Raw genomic sequence first — 17,452 nt, 5'->3', positions numbered from 1 at the left:
CAAGTTATTTAAAATATAATAGACGCGCGTCCGGCAAGCGCACTCAAAAGACTCGCTCAAGTTTATTTAAAATATAATAGACGCGCGTCCGGCAAGCGCACTCAAAAGACGCGCTCAAGTTTATTTAAAATATAATAGACGCGCGGCCGGCAAGCGCACTCAAAAGACGCGCTCAAGTTTATTTAAGATATAGACGCGCGGCCGGCAAGCGCACTCAAAAGACGCGCTCAAGTTATTTAAAATATAATAGACGCGCGTCCGGCAAGCGCACTCAAAAGACTCGCTCAAGTTTATTTAAAATATAATAGACGCGCGTCCGGCAAGCGCACTCAAAAGACGCGCTCAAGTTTATTTAAAATATAATAGACGCGCGGCCGGCAAGCGCACTCAAAAGACGCGCACTCAAAAGACTCTCTCAAGTTTATTTAAAATATAATAGACGCGCGGCCGGCAAGCGCACTCAAAAGACGCGCTCAAGTTTTTTTAAGATATGGACGCGCGGCCGGCAAGCGCACTCAATATGTGTCTGAAACAAAACTCGTGTTCAAGTAAGCGCTTTGAAAACCAGAAGACAGCGGCACGTCCTGCGTTTCCCATGCGTTTTAGATGTCAATGAACCCTAATGCAAGAATTCTTCCAATAAGTGGTCGGGACACAATCAACTTGTGCATAAAGTGGCGGGGACATCTCTCACCCGCAAATACGCGTCATCCCGGTGGCATGACAACACCGGCCCTCGTGGCCAAAAATAACAGACCGGCCCACCGGGAATCCTCCCGGTTCTCCCTATGGCCAATCCGGGCCTGCATTGCATTTACATAAATTACATTTTAAAAGAGTGCCATTAAACAAAAAATATACAAAATATAAATTGAAGCAACTTAAATTATTTCAAAATTTCAGCAGTGCCATTATACAATATAAAGACAATATCAATAAAGACAATATCAAAAAACAAAATGCACAGACAATAATGAACAAATAAATAATAAACAAACTTTCAAGAAGTTTTGGGAACCGTGAAAAAGCAAAAAAAAAACACATTTGCCAAAAGAACAGTCCATTATCCTGGTTAGGAGTCCACCTTGGTTCTTCACTGATGTAAACCACTTACATACCCAGTGGCGGTTCTAGACAAATTTCACTAGGGGGGCCAAGGAGGGGCCAGTGTTTTACCAGAGGGGCACATTAAAAAATGGCAAGAAATGATATTTAAAGATTATAGGGGTGGTTAATTAGTTTAAGCCAGGACTATGCCTTAGTTTAATTAGGAAATATAACTAGTTAACAAACATGCCTTACTAAAAACATTACTTGTGTGCATTTTGAAGCAAAACAAAGGACACTGATGTATTTTAAGATATGGCATTGCTAGTTTTTTTTTAGGTTGGACAGCTCTTACATTTATTTTAGTCTAGGACTAGTCTAATCCCTGTACGGGAAACCACCCCTTTTACTTTATTTTACTTTACTTAATCATATACATATTTATTTAATACAAGAGTGAGTGCAGGTGCAAAAGAGGAGCTGGGGTCTCATGAGCTCTCTTGTTCAGTAGTCAGGGCACTGTGGTTAGGTAGTCTGCCATTATGCCAAACGTTAGTTACCTAAAAATTCCATGCAACGCAAAAACCAGTGAGCGTCGATGGTCCCTATGTTCCCTTACTGGAAATCACGTGACCTTTTCTAAAGCCCTCCAACCGAAAATCCTACTCAATAAACTTTATGAAATGCAAACTTTTATAAAGACAAACGTTTGTTTTAGTTTAAATATATATAAACACACATTGCAAGACAGTTAGGGACCACAATCTACTCAATATTTAAAATAATATTTATTTTAAAATGTAAAGATTTTTATATGTAACATTTAATAATATTCCTCCAATTTTGTGCACATATATATATATGAACATAATTACAGCGCTTTTTTCAATGTGTAAACTTTAAAAAGTTAGCGAGATGTTGGTTTTTCCGGTTGTTGATGAGTAACAGCTGTGAATGATCACAACGCGCAGCCACGTCACAGGAGAATAAGTAGTGTCCCAATGTCAAGTGAGCTAGAGTCCTTACCAGTGCCCGAACCTGCATACACATTCACAACATCGGGAGATTGGGAACAAATTGAGACACTCGCCGAGCAGCACCCGCAGCCGGCAGCAACAGTGCAGTGGTTGGGTGCGTCGCTCTAATTTCCCAGTGTAGAACGTTGCGTCGCATTAGTTCCGCTTTTGGCGCTCGCGTGTAAAATCAAAATAAATGTATACTTTTTTATTTGGTCAGCACGGGGTGGCCACAGGGGTGGCCAGTGACATGTCTACAGAGGCACGGGCCACCCTTGGCCTCCGTGTAGAACCGCCACTGTACATACCCATGCTTTTCTCTTCACCTGGTGTCTTAATGCCATTAGCTCGCAGATTCTACTGTTGATAGATTTTCTGACATCAGCTTCCTTGGCCTTATAGGAAACTGTTTTAAAACAGCATTTGTGGAGCAGAACAACAAGTTGTTCACAAAAATCTCTCAGAGATGCAATAAAAACTGAAAAGCACCAGCTCTGAAAACTTATTTACCTTTTAAAACTTAAAGGGGCGGTTTCCCGGACCAGGATTAGCTTAATCCAGGACTAGGCCTTAGTTTAATTAGGAAATATAACTAGTTTTAACAAACATGCCTTACTAAAAACATTACCTGTGTGCATTTTTAGGTAAAACAAATGGCACTGATGTATTTTAAGATATGTAAGTGCAAGTTGTTTTCAGTTTGGAGAGCTCTTAAAAGTGTTAAAGTCTAGAACTAGTCTAATCCCTGTCCGGGAAACCGCCCCAAAGTGTCCTTGGAGCCTGCTGACATCAGCCTTCTTCTTCTTCTTCTTCTTGAGTTTTACTGGCAGTTGGCAAACAACTTTTTGTGGCATTACCGCCACCTACTGATTAGGAGTGTGGTTCAGGATCATAGGTCAGGACCTATCTATCAGCCTCCTTGTTGCTGGTGTCTGTTACGCATCCTGTCCTCTCTTCGCGCCTGAATCTCAGCTTCCTACTCGAGCATTATATATATATATATATATATATATATATATATATATATATATATATATATATATATATATATATATATATATATATATATATATATATATAATATAGTGCCCTTTTTGTTCTTGATTGCAATATATTTTGTATCATATATAAATGTATGTTTCATGCATATATTGCAATATATCAAAGCATATAAAGACAAACTATTACATGTAAAAAATATAGTGCCCTTTTTGTTCTTGAATGCAATATATTTTGTCTCATATATACATGTATGGTTTATGCATATATTGCAAAATATCAAAGCATATAAAGACAAACTATAACATGTAAAAAATATAGTGCCCTTTTTGTTCTTGATTGCAATATATTTTGTCTCATATATACATGTATGGTCTATGCATATATAGCAATATATTAAAGCATATAAAGACAAACTATTACATGTAAAAAATATAGTGCCCTTTTTGTTCTTGAATGCAATATATTTTGTATCATATATACATGTATGTTTTATGCATATATTTCAATATATTGGAAAATATAAATATTAAATCCCAGATATGGGAATATGTTGCCTAACATGATATTTTCCAATATACTGCAATATATTTTTGTTTCGTAAGGGTGGGAATTATGCTGCTCTATGCTGGTTTAGCTGGTGGTCACCAACATACCCAGGGCTCTCAAGTTTTATCAAAAGTTTGGAGTGAGATTTCATCTGTTAGGGGAGGAGCCACTTAAATATTTGCAGCAGCGACCCCTCGGCCCCAACCAATTCTCTCAGGTTTTTGGTAGCAGTTAAATTTAATATATTGTTTATAATTGATTAGCACAAATAGAAATTATAACAGTTGGGAAATCTAATTAAAGACAAAGTCATAGAAATTAAATACATTGTTTTATTTCAAAAATACAAATATATAAAAAATTGCCCCAAATGAGCCAACTGAACAGCAACATTGCAGAACTTGCCCTGAGCATACTTACAATACAAGGTGTGTTTGTGTGAGCATGTGTGAGAGAGTACATTTGGTTTATGAATGTTTTATATTGTAAGTGTTTGTTGCATGTTTTGAGGCCTTGATTACAGAGGTAGGCGGCTCCCACTTAAAGCACTGTGGTTCAATGCTTGCCATTTTCACCATCATGATGGAAGAGAGTGTTCCATCCAGAGCCAAACTATTCCTAGTTTTGGTTTTGTTCAAACCAACCATGGAAAACACTCTCTCTGCATCTGCATTTGAGTGGGGAAGAACTAAAACCAGTTTGGCAATCTTGGACAGCCTTCCAAATCTGCTTAATCCAGTCACCTTTAAAAAAGTAATCAAAGAGGCCTAATTACTAATATGTTGATTAAGTAAATGTCAAAGGGTGTAGAATATCTCTTACCCTGTTCTTTACTGATGTCATATTTCCCCAAAAACCCTCAATGTCAAAAGTGGATGGGTCTTGGGGCATAGTGATGTCCATCAATTGATATTCGAGGAACTCCTCACTAAGTTGATCATGCTCTTGGGGTCCCTGGTATGGAAGCAATTCAGCAAACCTAAAACAACAATATGCACTGAACTGTTTAAGATATAGTGGGAGAAACAACAGGGTTTGTTTAGTGACCATCAAAACTTATCAATCCATTCAAAATGTTTAAAAAAGGAATACAGGAAATAAAAAAAGAAAAATAAATAAGGAAACCCTTACCTGTCAACAAAGTATAAGGCATCTTCAATGCCACACTCTGTCCTCTGCTGGACATCCACAAATCTGGCATGCTTGAGTAGTGCCTCTCTCAGGGGTAGTTTTTCTAGTGCATATTCCACCGCCCTCACTAGAAACGCCAGTGCTGCCTTTTGGAACCTCTGCACATGTTGAGGTGTTACATCTCCTGTATCAAGGAGCCGGTTGAGCGTAGCCCTAGTTGTAAATCCAACATTCAGCTTTTCTCCTACCCGTGATAAAGCAGTAGGAAGTATGAACAAGTAAATTATTAAGAATTAAGAAGAAAAACAATTGCTAACTTGAATAGCTCTCTTTAGGTATATCCCATCACAATGATAAAATAAACTCTCTCTTTGTGGTCAGTAAGTGGAAGGAGTGTATGTATCTGCTTGTGAAACTTGGGATCATTACCTGGCAGTTGGTTTGCTGGGTCCTTGTAGTGGATGTCATGCAAATCTCGACACTGTAGTGCTACTGGCTTTAGAAACCTTGAGCACAACTTGCGAACAAATTTTGTCATCTACAAAGTTGTATTTCAGAAAAGATTTTTTAAATACCATGCTGCTACTAAAAAAATGGCAGAAGCATATGCCAACCCTCCCATTTTACCTCTTCATGGAGAAGAAAGATGGATGACCTCTCTCTCTGGAGGAGGAGGTTCAAGGTGGAGAAGGCTGGCAATGTAGCCTGATAAAAGAGGAGGTACACTTCCGTTAGTGGGTTGGAAAATGCATCCATCAGCCTTCGGAACCTTGGTTGTTTCTCATCTGTGAATAACGAAGTACAGGTTATGCATACTACATATCTTTACATTTCATTCTATTGTTATAATCTTGTATTAGTGTCAGTGAAGTATGCAGCCTACTTAAAGACTTGAAGTAGCTGATGAGTGGCTCATACTGCCGCAGAATTCGAGTCACACAGCTCTCCAGGCTCAACCATCGAATGGAAACATGTTGTAACATTTCCATATATTCATTCCCATGGAAGTCACAAAATTCTGAGGTGAAAATATAGAATCCTAAATATGAATTCAATGAAAATATTATGCATTTCCTTTGTACTACACTTTTGCTGGTTAAAGGAGCATTTCACCCATGGACAAATTAATCTTTATTAAAAGTGGATCATATTTGTAGTTGAAATGTAACATAAATTTCGAATTTGGTGCCTATTTGACCAAGAAAAGGAGTGTTTGTAGTCTCGCCCCCTCTACAAAGATATAGGACTTCCTTCTTTCAATGATGCAAAATGACAATTTTTACATCATTGAAAGGAAGTGCAACACTGAAATCCATATTTCTCCTGTCTCAAGGGAAACAGAGGGAATGATGCATGACCATTCAAAAACATGACTGGGTTTCTAACTATACAAAGCTTAATGCAAATGGGTGAAGTGTCCCTTTAAATCACAAACCTGATAGGTATCCTTTACGGTTGGTACTTCCCCTAAACCAGTATCCAACATCCACACACAGATCCTCTGGATCAAATCCAGATACCTGCATGAAACATGATCATTTATTCACGTTCCATTTTGCTTACAGATACTTTCAATATAGCACATAAACTATTTTACATGGCATTAAAGGGATAGTTCACTTTAAAATGAAAATTCTGTCATCATTTACTCATCCTCATATTGTTCAAACCTGTATGAATTTATTATTTCTGATGAACACAAAAGAACATTTTTTTGAGAAATTATGGTAAACACACAGCAGATATTCCATATTCCATTGACTTCCATAGTAGGAATAAAAAAATATGATGGAATGTAATGGGTACCATCAACTTTGTGCTTACCATCATTTATCAAAAGATTTTCTTCATCATTTATCACAATACTTACCAAATACAAAAATATTTTTTCACTACTATGGAAGTCAATGGTCACTATCTGCTGTGTGTTTACCATCATTTCTCACAATATCTTCTTTTGTGTTCATCAGAAAAAAAGAAATTCATACACTTTTGAACAACATGAGGATGAGTGAATGATGACAGAATTTTAATTTTAAAGTGATCTATCTGTTTAAACGGATATGTCAGGAAAAGCATATATGATCACACTTACTTCCAAAAACCTCTGCCCAGCATGTTTGGCCGTGTTGTGAATTATGTGGCAGGGGCACCCATGGATGTAAATGTTTCCATTTTCATTCAAAATTCTTGATGCAATAGAATTTTTTGCTCCTGTATTCACTGGTGCATTATCAATAGACAGACTTACACAGTTTCCCCATGGTATGACATTTTTCTGCAAGGCCTCATTTATCTTTTGATAAATCACTTCAGCTGTGCCACAGTTACGGCCACTGGTGGTGCACATATCCAAAAACCTATGGACAACTTTGCTAGTGTCCCTATCATATATCCGCACAGTGAGTGGGTTCATCTTCTCTTGTCCTGCAATGATAATGTGCATGTTTTACATAATTAAAACTACACATCAGGCTGAAGTTGAGTGTGTATTCTGTAAAGAAATGGATGCCGGAAAATGCAGGAGGTGTACAAACATACTGTATCAAATGTCAAAGTAATACCTGTATCATTTGACCCATCTGTGATCAATGTAAAAGGATTTTCCCTCATCTTTGTCACCAACTCATTTCTAAAATGCGGTACCACTGCTTCATTGATAATGCATGTTGCTTTGGTGCTCGCACACTTGAAATTCTGTGCAGTGGTGGAATCTTTAAAGCACTCCTTCAACAGCGGGCTGAAATGATCTGCTACTGCAAATGGCACATTATGTTGGACCATTGCAACAGCCACCTTTACCTCAGCTCTCCTTGTCTGCAACAGAAAGGGTTAATTAATGCACTAAATCAAGCATTCTGTGCAACATTTGTTTTATATGTTTAAAATAACTTACAATGTTAACAAAAATCAGCTAACACCACCTGTTTTTTTTCATATGTACCTTGGCCTCTTGTGCTGTCATACCACCAACAGAAGCTGGAGCATAAAACTGTGCAATGCCACTTGTTGACTGAAGTGCCTGTTCTTTGGCCTTATGGCCTTTACTTTTAATGTGCCTGTTTACATCTGTCACACCTTGATGGGCACATGAGCTCTCCTGTCTGCAAACAGAGCACCAGTAGTAGGAGCTGGTGGTGCCTAGGGTAATGAATGGCCATTTGGCTGACCACTCACTTTTAAAAGTACACCTATAGGTGGCTGCTCCACTTAATGCTTTCTTCTTTCCTGTGTTGTCCACAGACTCATCCACTGTCTCATCTATGATATCTTCGATTGTGTTCTCTCTTGTCTCTTCTACATTCTTCCCTACTGTTTCCCTTGCAGTCTCTGCCACCACCTCTTCAGCTATATTCTCTCTGTTCTCTTCTGATTTCTTCCCTACTGTTTTTCTTGTAGTCTCTGCCACCACATCTTCCACTGTCTCCTCTGATCTGGCAACCTTTATAGGGGGCTGACCCTTTGGTGCCCAGAATGAAAAAATACTTCTTTGCTTTTTCCCTGACATCTTTTAAACAGATAAATGCAATGATTAATGTATACATTGGCAGGATATAAACATTACTAAAATAAAAGCCAGAGTATAGCTGAATAGCTAAAAAGAGTATGAATAAAGTATAATTTGAAAATAATGAAATAAATGAAAATGAAATATCTTAATATACTAGAATATACACTACAGATTACTGTAGTAAAAACTAAAGAATACTAACGTTAGATTATTTATTACAGTTTATCAGTTCACTACTATAGTTAATACAGAGTATGCTGTAGCAATCATTAACAAAGTGTTGTAAATACTATAATATACTAAAATTTACTATACTATTAGTATGGTTCAAAAACACTATAGTATTTCCTATACTATTTTTCACCTGGGATTGTTTCAGGTAGCCTCTAGTGTTTAGTACTTTCCTAAAGTTAAAGCTAATTCTGATTGCAAAGCAGTTCGATTTTTTTAATCAATAATAATTTACCTCGGCTATATTTCCCAACAACAGTTTTTATTATCTTTGATCACATTTTTGTGATGTCATCCAAGAATCGTAAAATCAAATTGCTATAAAAAAGAATGCGTTACCTACCGCTTTCATCGGATTCTTCTCTTCCAACTGCCACTTCGTCTGTGTGACGTGAGAATCTATGTTGCCTAGTAACGAATGTGCTTGCAGCAGGATCACGAAATTTACCCAGAAACAACAAATTCTGATTTCTGATTGGCTGGTAGGTGACAATTATATCAGGATGTCTAGTGTGACCGTGTCCGCGGCTCGACAGATATGAACTCGGCAGAGAACTTCTCTCCTGTGCCTCGTTCATTAATTGTATAGAGTGGGAAAAGTTTTCTTATTTTTTCAGCGTGAGAAATACAAGGTGTGGCGTGTGAGCGTGTGAACTGACTGAAATGCGTGAGTCTCACGGTGAATGCGTGAGACTTGAGAGCCCTGATACCAGCACCAAAACACAACATATGCTGGTATGACCAGCATGGGATGCTGGTGCTAATGCTGGTTTAGCTGGTGCTAATGCTGGTTTGGTGCTGGTTTAGCTGGTGCTAATGCTGGTGGTGATGCTGGTTTAGCTGGTGTTCACTAGCAAACCAGCACCAAAACACAACATATGCTGGTCTTGCTGGTATGCTGGTTTTTCAGCAGGGAACAACATATTGTGAACCTGAATCGTGTTCGTTTCCTCATTTTTATGTAAACCTTGTGCATGGAAAAGACTGCTGGAAAACAGACCAATCTCACCATAACACCGACTGTGATGTCACAGATGTAGGCTCCCAACATTAAATTACACATTAAATTAATTACAAAGTTGTTAAAAACAAAGTTCTGCCTGATGAGTTAGCGCTACATGCTAATTAATGCTATATGCTAGCATTTAGGCTGAAGTTCTACTATTGACTTTACAGTTACATTTTACAAGTCCATACTGAAAAACACACACAAATTTACCACTCAGAAACGTCCATTGACATTGTCCAATCAATTAGTTGTTCCCCCAAATCTGTATTTTCGTCTGATACAGGCTCAAACATTTATGGGTGGTTTCCCAGTCTTAAACCAGGACTAGGCCTTAGTATAATTAGGAAATATAGTTTTGACAAACTTGCCTTACTAAAAACATCTATTCTGTGCATTTTCAGGCAAAACAAAGGGCACGGATGTATTTTAAGATATGTCAGTGCAAGTTGTTTTGAGTTTGGACAGCTCTTACATTTATTTTAGTTTAGGGCTAGTTTAATCCCTGTCTCAGAACCCACCCCATAAGGTCTGTTTACTAATGTGAGCTATTGGCATGAGCCTCAGAGTAGAGCAATCAGAGCAGAGCTCAATATTATTCATGACCTTCCCAAATAGGGCAAAAATAGACAATTTCATTCAAATGACAAATCTTGTATATATATATGTAAAAACGTTTCTAGATAATTTTTGCACTTAATAACGTTACATACCTTCTATGTACATATCAAAGAACAATTTAACATATTATTTCAATGCATTCTTTGGCACCTTTAAGTAAATATAAAAAATAAGAAAATTTAAAAAACTTAGATTTTATTTTTAATACGTTTATTAAGAATGTGCTTTATGAGTTCTCAGATGTGACATGCACTAAATGCATCTATCACCCTTGTGATAGTATTTTTCATGAAAGGCTTGTGAAATAAAAAAAAACACAGAGATCCACCTTCTGTTCTCACATTATTGTGTGTGTGTGTGTGTGTGTGTGTGTGTGTGTGTGTGTGTGTGTGTGTGTGTACCTGGTAATTACGTTGTGGGGACCAAAGATAGGACTTTTTGATGTCCCCATGAGGAAACAAGCTTATAAATCAAACAAAATTATGTTTCTTGAAAATGTGAAGTAGTAGAAGGGTTTCTGTGACGGTTGGGGTTAGGGAATGGGGTAGGTTAGTGGAATAGAATATACAGTTTGTACAGTATAAAATGCATTACATCTATGGAATGTCCCCACAAAACATGGAAACCAGAATGTGTGTGTGGATAATACAGTAAGTAACTCAACAGGTTTATTCAGAGGTTCTGCCCCTGCAGTGTCTTTACTGTATGGCAGACAGTCATATAAAAATATATCTGTAACAATAACATGGTTAATTCAGTTTGCTCATCTTGTTTTTTATGTAAGTATAAGGAAGCAACACATTTTGTTAAGGGTAACGACTTCCAAACCCTACCCTCAGACCAAACAAGAATAACACCCAAAATATGTTAAGAATACATTTATTTGTTGTGATTTATTTGAATTAAGTTTATGGAGCAATGACTTCATGGTGGAGCAATGACTTTGGGGTGACCCCATGCCAACATAAACAAAATTGTCCAAATATAAAAGCCTTAACATAACTTACCTAAATCATACTTAATCATTGTCAACTGCTGCTCCCCTCATTATTTTGTCCCTATGTAAAGTCCTTCTGTTTGCTGTTCTGTTATATCGTGTTAATTTTCCTGGGGCCTGTTTCAATAAGGAGGTTCAACCAACTCTGAGGGTGTGTCTCAATCAGCTCCCTTGTTCTGTAGTCAGGGCACTGATCAGGGAGTCAGACATTTAAGGGCTGTCTCAATCGCAAAATCCTTCCAGTGCATTGGAACGTTAAAATTTCCCTAAAAATTCCCTTACCGGAAATCACGTGACCTTTTTGAAGCTCGCCAACCAAAAAATCATGTGATCCAACTCAATAAACTTTATAAAACGTGACAGAAGTTTTAAAAAGACAAACGTTTGTTTTAGTTTTAAATATAAACACACATCGCTACACAGCAAGGAACCACAATCTACTCAATATTTAAAAGAATAATATTTATTTAAAATTAAGTAATTATATTCCCCATTTTTTTGCACTGATATGTAAGAGAACAATGATCACGTTTTTCACAATGTACTGTTTAAAATTAAGTCAGAGAGATGTTGGTTTTGCCGGTTGTTGATGAGTAACAGCTATGAGTGATCACAACTGCACTTATACCCTTATACATTTCCATTTCCCAAAATATAATCAATATATTTAACCTCTTGAAAAGCACACCCACTCTGGCCCAAACCATGAAAAGACCTACTTTCACTAAAAGGGTTGTTTTTACTAAACCATTTAGAGCAGAGGCCTATACCATGAAGCCGGTTTAAGTGGATAGTCAGGTAAGTTTAAGATTAGTTTGGGCCAACCCTGGGTTTTAGGTTCCATGAAAGTAGCACGACTTTAATCTGTGTTCGTCGCCATGGTATCTTAAGGGCGATTTAGTCGTGCGTAGCTACGGCGTAGGCTATCCGTAACCTGTGCGTAGCCTGACACGCACCTCACAAAAAATTTAACAGCGTGTCAGATTTGGACAAAGCGCTGTGATTGGAACAAAGATGAGCCAAGTTGAGGAGTGTTTTAACTCAAACTGCATCAAAAGTCGCTGTTTATTTACTTCCATCATTGCTGGTCTTCTCAAATTATACACAAAAGCCGTTTCTCAATACCAAGTACGCCAAACTCAGACTTGTGTCCTTCGTAGTTCGAACTTGCAAGTTCAGACTCGGAAGAACGAACTCTTGACGCAAAATGCATTCTGGGAAACTTCGCTGTCACAAGTCCACACAAGTCTCCTCTGATGCATCCTCGATAAAATGGGCGGATCAAGAACACATCCGGGGATTTTATGTGAACTTGGGCTTGATGCGAACTTTGAATTGGAACAGTACTTGGGCCGCGACTGATGACGTTTCACAAGTCCACAAGAACGCAAGTACAGACAAGAACGCATATTGAGAAATGGCGAACAAGTTGCTGTTTCTTCTTCGTTTGTGGGTTAACTTGCTAAGCTTCTTCTTCTTTCATGTTTGTGCTGCTACTGTGGTTACACGCGTGGATACTGCCGACCAGCTGTCGCGCGTGTGTTTGCACGTCGACGCGGACGACGACGCAAAAGTATAAATGAAAACCGACGCGGAACCTACGCCGTCGCTGCTACGCCGTAGGACCTATGCACGACTATAACGAGCCTAAGGGAAATGCAATGATGCCAAAGCCACAAGTCTGAAGAAGTTATGTTTCACGTATGAGGTCAATAGGCCCAAAAATGAGGTACTTACAAGGGTTTTTGTAAGACTAGTGCCTTTTCTAAGTGCCAGTCAGCCCCAAAATAAAAGTCTTTTGTTTACATGCATACACGTTCATTCTTATTATTATTTATCCTTATGTTAGCATATAAAATGCAGTTTCCAGACCGGGAAATAAAACGTCACACAAAGATCGTTGGATTCGTTATCTAATTGGCTACACGTTCTGTCTATCAATATTTTCCATGAAGTCATTGGAGGAACAAGCGAGTCAGATGACGTCCTGATATTTGACAGCGCTGTTTGGATATTATGTATTATACTCCCGTCCGTGACGTCACCCATTGGTTTGTGAAGATCGCTTTTGAAGCTTAAAGTAGGCATTGCCTGCCGTCGCCATCTTGGCCGCGCGTCCCCGCGAATTACCCGCGGAAAACCGAAAATGGGTAAAGAGGCGGGACATGGGTGAAGCTGAGGTGAAACCACGCCCGCCTAGCGCGAGTCTAGTGACAGCAGTGGTTGTTCAACCGACACTCAAGCGGCCACGCCCTTAATTATGCTGAAGTTTAAGGCTTAATAAAATTGAAACGGATGAGTTACAAAAAAATTCACCCCCCTCACAGTTGTCATGAAGGGCAAAATTAGCTATATAGGCCAAAAACACTTTTTGTACCAGGCTGTAAACATATTATTTTCTACTGTAAAGTTGGCCACTTTTAACATTTTGGAGCCAGCATCAAGCGGCCAGTCGATGAATTGCAGTTTAAGTCACTTCCGTGTTGGCTTCATTAGAGAAATCAGAAGGTTGCCCCTCGGTTTGAACACAAGTGTAACCTCATATACACGACGTAACGTTACGACGTAAATAGTCCTCAGATTGTAGATTATATTCTATTACAAGACGTTCATGTGAAATCTGATGTAAACAATGGACAATATATCTATATTTCACGGATTATACGCATTTGTGGACAAAAATGGTCATTGGATGTATTCTATAAGATGATTTTTGTCACAGCTCTGGGCGGACCCCAGATAACTAAAGGGCCACGCCCCTCTCTACTTTCCACCTCGAGGAGGTTCCCAAGACCACCCCAATGACCAGACAGCAGGCCCGGTACTAGGCTTGCTGGACTTGGGGGGACAGTCAGGATTTTTGGGTGGGCAGCCATTTCTCGACTAATATGATTCATACACTAAATTGATGGATGTGTTAATCCAATATTATTTTGCATATGTCTTATAATAAAGGGCTATTATATGTCCTTTTCCACGTTTCAATTTTAAAAGTAGATGCAATTAGATTAATGATTTATAATGTTATAATGATTACACTTAATGTAGTTTTACACATTAAGTCACAGTTAATGAAATCAGGCAAGCAGGTGATATGAATGCAAAGCTGTACAGCTATATTTTATCAATGCGTACACTAATTTATCTATAAGTGAAATAATAGATTAAATGCAAAGCCATTCTTATACCTAACCTATCCAACATATGCCTTTATTCTAAATAAACACTTGTTAGGCACTTTATTTCCACTTCTCATTCTCAAAAATGTCTTCATTTAAAATAATGCATTTTCAATGTGATATGTGATAAGCTATATTTTCATTAATTCCTGACCCTATATCATGCTGCTGCAGCAACCTCAAATATCACAACAAACACAACGCTTTAAGTAATCTATTTTTAAACATCATGAAAGCAATTTGACATGCATGACAAATTCGTCAAAAGTTATCCTGTAACAGCACCAGTCAAAAGCACAAGCCTTAAAATACTGTAAGTGTGATTTGAGACGAGATCAAAGATAAATCACACTGCTTTGTTCATAACACAGCAAATTACATATTATAACACAACGCAAAATAATAAAATGCAACTTTTTACCTTATCGATGACCTTGTGGAGTTACAGCTACTCCTGAACTTAAAAGTCTGAAGATTTTTGAGTGTGAAGTTTTTCCTAAACCTCAAATGCGAGCTGACGAATGACGATGACAAAACCGCTAAAATTTGATTTTAAAACTGCACGCGATGCTCAGCTGTTACAATACTGTATATTTACTGCATAACCATCTTACATCATTTATATCTACTATATACTATGCCACAACCAAACTGCATATTCTAATTTTAATAAACAGAACTACGTCTAAAACAAACACACTAAATGCTGCTGGAGACTTGCCATTGGCTGTTGTATTTGAATGAATAAATAATGAGGTGAGTCTAAGAAAGGATAAAGGGCTGTTTTGGGCATGTTTTACTATTAAAAAAAGTTTCACTTTAATATGTGTTGTGTTATTACGTTTATGTAATACTAAATTGCATTGTTTCTGATATATATTTTAAAGATGCGGGGTGTTTTTTAGTTACCGTCATGGAGAACAGTAGTACGTTTTCTATGAGTTAAATACTGCTGAAAACACTCTCAAGGCTTGAATAAGCTAATAAGATAATAATGGGCGGAGCCGTATACAGTGGTTTTTGCCAACAGAACACGCTTTTGTTTAAAAAGACTCCGTTATTTTATAGTTGGCTGGACATTTTTGGGGGGGCAGAAGGAAAATCTGGGGGGCAATGCCCCCCCCCTGCCCCCCCGTAGACCCGGCCCTGCCAGACAGACGAGTATACTACAATTAAAATGTATCTTTATTTAAATATTTAAAAGAAAAGGGGAAAGGGCAGTTTAAAACAATCTTCTTCTCGCCTCCAGGACGAGTTGGACCATGAAGTGGGGCTGGGATCCCTTTTCGGGTTCGTCCTGCAATCCGTGGTGCCCTCCGCTTCTTCCTGGAGGCAGAACAGGGAAAATGCAATTAGTGACTTGTTTCCGTACTGGGTAGCTACTTGCCTAACTCCTTTTTATCTTCTTGTGCCCCCTAGGTTTTCGCGGCGAGGACTTCCTGGCTGCTCCGGGGCCTTTGCTGAAGCACCGGTAAGTGGTTGATGCTATTGACACTTTTCGTTCTTTCCTTCGACGTTGCTGGGGACAAAAGTAGGTTACACACCACACAGGTAAGTTACTCGCAAGGATTGGGTCTTTCGCTCACTTAGGGACGTTCGCTGGGGCACAGGTACGTGATCCACACTAGTGACACAATTCGTTCCTCCTTAACGCGTTGCTGTAAGCAAAGTTAGGTGACACGTCACAAAGGTAAGTTACTCACAACGCTTGGGCTCTTCCTTCACTTCGGACATTCACTGGGGCACAGGGAAGTGGTTTACACTAGGGATGCACCGATACCACTTTTTCCATCTCCGATCCGATTCCGATACCCGAATTCTGAGTATCGGCCGATTCCGATACCTGCCGATCCGATACTACTGTATTTTTCTTGAGCAATTTAAATTACACACAGACACACACAGACACACACAGACACACACACAGACACACACACACACACACACACACACACACACACACACACACACACACACACACACACACACACACACACACACACACACACACACTATATAAATGTGTATAGTGCTTTCTGCTAAATCTAGCATAATATAATTATATAATATATAATTATAATTTTAAAGTAAAAACCAATAATTTAAAATGATTTACAAGTTACAAGAACATTAGTAATTATATTAACCATGGCAGTGTTTAGGAGAAAATAAAATAGGCACGTTTGATCAAATAAGTATGCTAAATATATTTTCCTTAATTGCGCAAAAAGTCACAGTAAAAAAGCTTTAGTGTGCAGATGGTTATTTTGGGAATTATGCACTTAACTGGACCTTTTATGCACATTTCGGGTGCAGAATTGATGCGCCTAAATCATATTGAGTGCGCATTCTGCGCAATACTGTGCAGCATTGATGCTCTAGAAGCGTCCTCACACTCTCATGGGAATCCTCGCTCCGCAATGGAAAGCTAAGTTCATAACTATTAAAACACAAAGAGATTAGAGGCATCGTGTGCTCAGCACATACTGAATTGCATCCATCTAACAGCTTACTGAGACTTTATAAAATCAGATCTTTAAAACAGACTACAGTTATTGAGTGTTCGTGTATTGAATGACGCGTTTCATCCTTCCGCTTCACCTGTGCATTAACTCAGCACATAGTGAATTGCATCCATCCAACAGCTTACTGAGACTTTATAAAATCAGATCTTTAATAAAGCCTAACGTTACAGTTATCTTGTGTGTGTGCGTGTGTTGAATGACGCGTTTTCATCCATCCGCTTCTCATCAGTGGATTAACTCAGTTTGCATGTAAGTTACAGTGTTTCTGTGAACATTAATATCTTTAAATGTGCGTTTGTTCCTTCACATGAAGCTATTAAGTGTAAGATGACTTTGATTATAGTACATTAAACGTTTATGGTGCTTTTATAATACTTTGTCGTTTTAATCGCTTGTCAGTGACAACCATGCGTAACGCGCAGTATCGGAACTGGATCGGTCCTGTTAGTCCGATATCCGATCCAGCAAAAAAGGCCGGATCGGCCCCGATACCGATCCAGAATATCGGATCGGTGCATCCCTAGTTTACACCATTGACAGGGTTCGTCCTTCCTTAAAGCGTTGCTGTGAGCAAAACAGATGACACATCACAAAGGTAAGTTACTCACGAAGCTTGGGTTTTTCTCATTTACTTCAGGGC

At 38.5% G+C, this 17,452-nt stretch overlaps 1 protein-coding gene across 2 annotated transcripts; it reads right to left on the bottom strand.

Moving 5' to 3' along the window:
- Positions 1-3,927: 3,927 nt before the first annotated feature.
- Positions 3,928-8,394, bottom strand: LOC129436508 (uncharacterized). 2 transcript variants are annotated; one of them, XM_055194687.2, is made up of 10 exons: positions 7,687-8,394; positions 7,307-7,559; positions 6,838-7,169; positions 6,178-6,262; positions 5,626-5,760; positions 5,370-5,527; positions 5,172-5,280; positions 4,743-4,986; positions 4,434-4,590; positions 3,928-4,354 (listed from the first exon to the last, which is right to left on the bottom strand). In XM_055194687.2, exons 1-10 carry the CDS (start codon positions 8,248-8,250, stop codon positions 4,079-4,081), a joined length of 2,313 nt encoding a protein of 770 aa, XP_055050662.2. In that variant the 5' UTR covers positions 8,251-8,394; the 3' UTR covers positions 3,928-4,078. The 2 variants fall into 2 exon arrangements, with proteins under 2 accessions (XP_055050662.2, XP_073727861.1); XM_073871760.1 differs by lacking the exon at positions 5,626-5,760.
- Between the last annotated feature and the right edge of the window lie 9,058 nt (positions 8,395-17,452).

Source organism: Misgurnus anguillicaudatus, chromosome 2, assembly GCF_027580225.2.
Source record: "Misgurnus anguillicaudatus chromosome 2, ASM2758022v2, whole genome shotgun sequence".
Taxonomy (NCBI): domain Eukaryota; kingdom Metazoa; phylum Chordata; class Actinopteri; order Cypriniformes; family Cobitidae; genus Misgurnus; species Misgurnus anguillicaudatus.
Note: the sequence above shows the minus strand (reverse complement) of the source record. Positions and strands in the feature narration are given on the sequence as shown.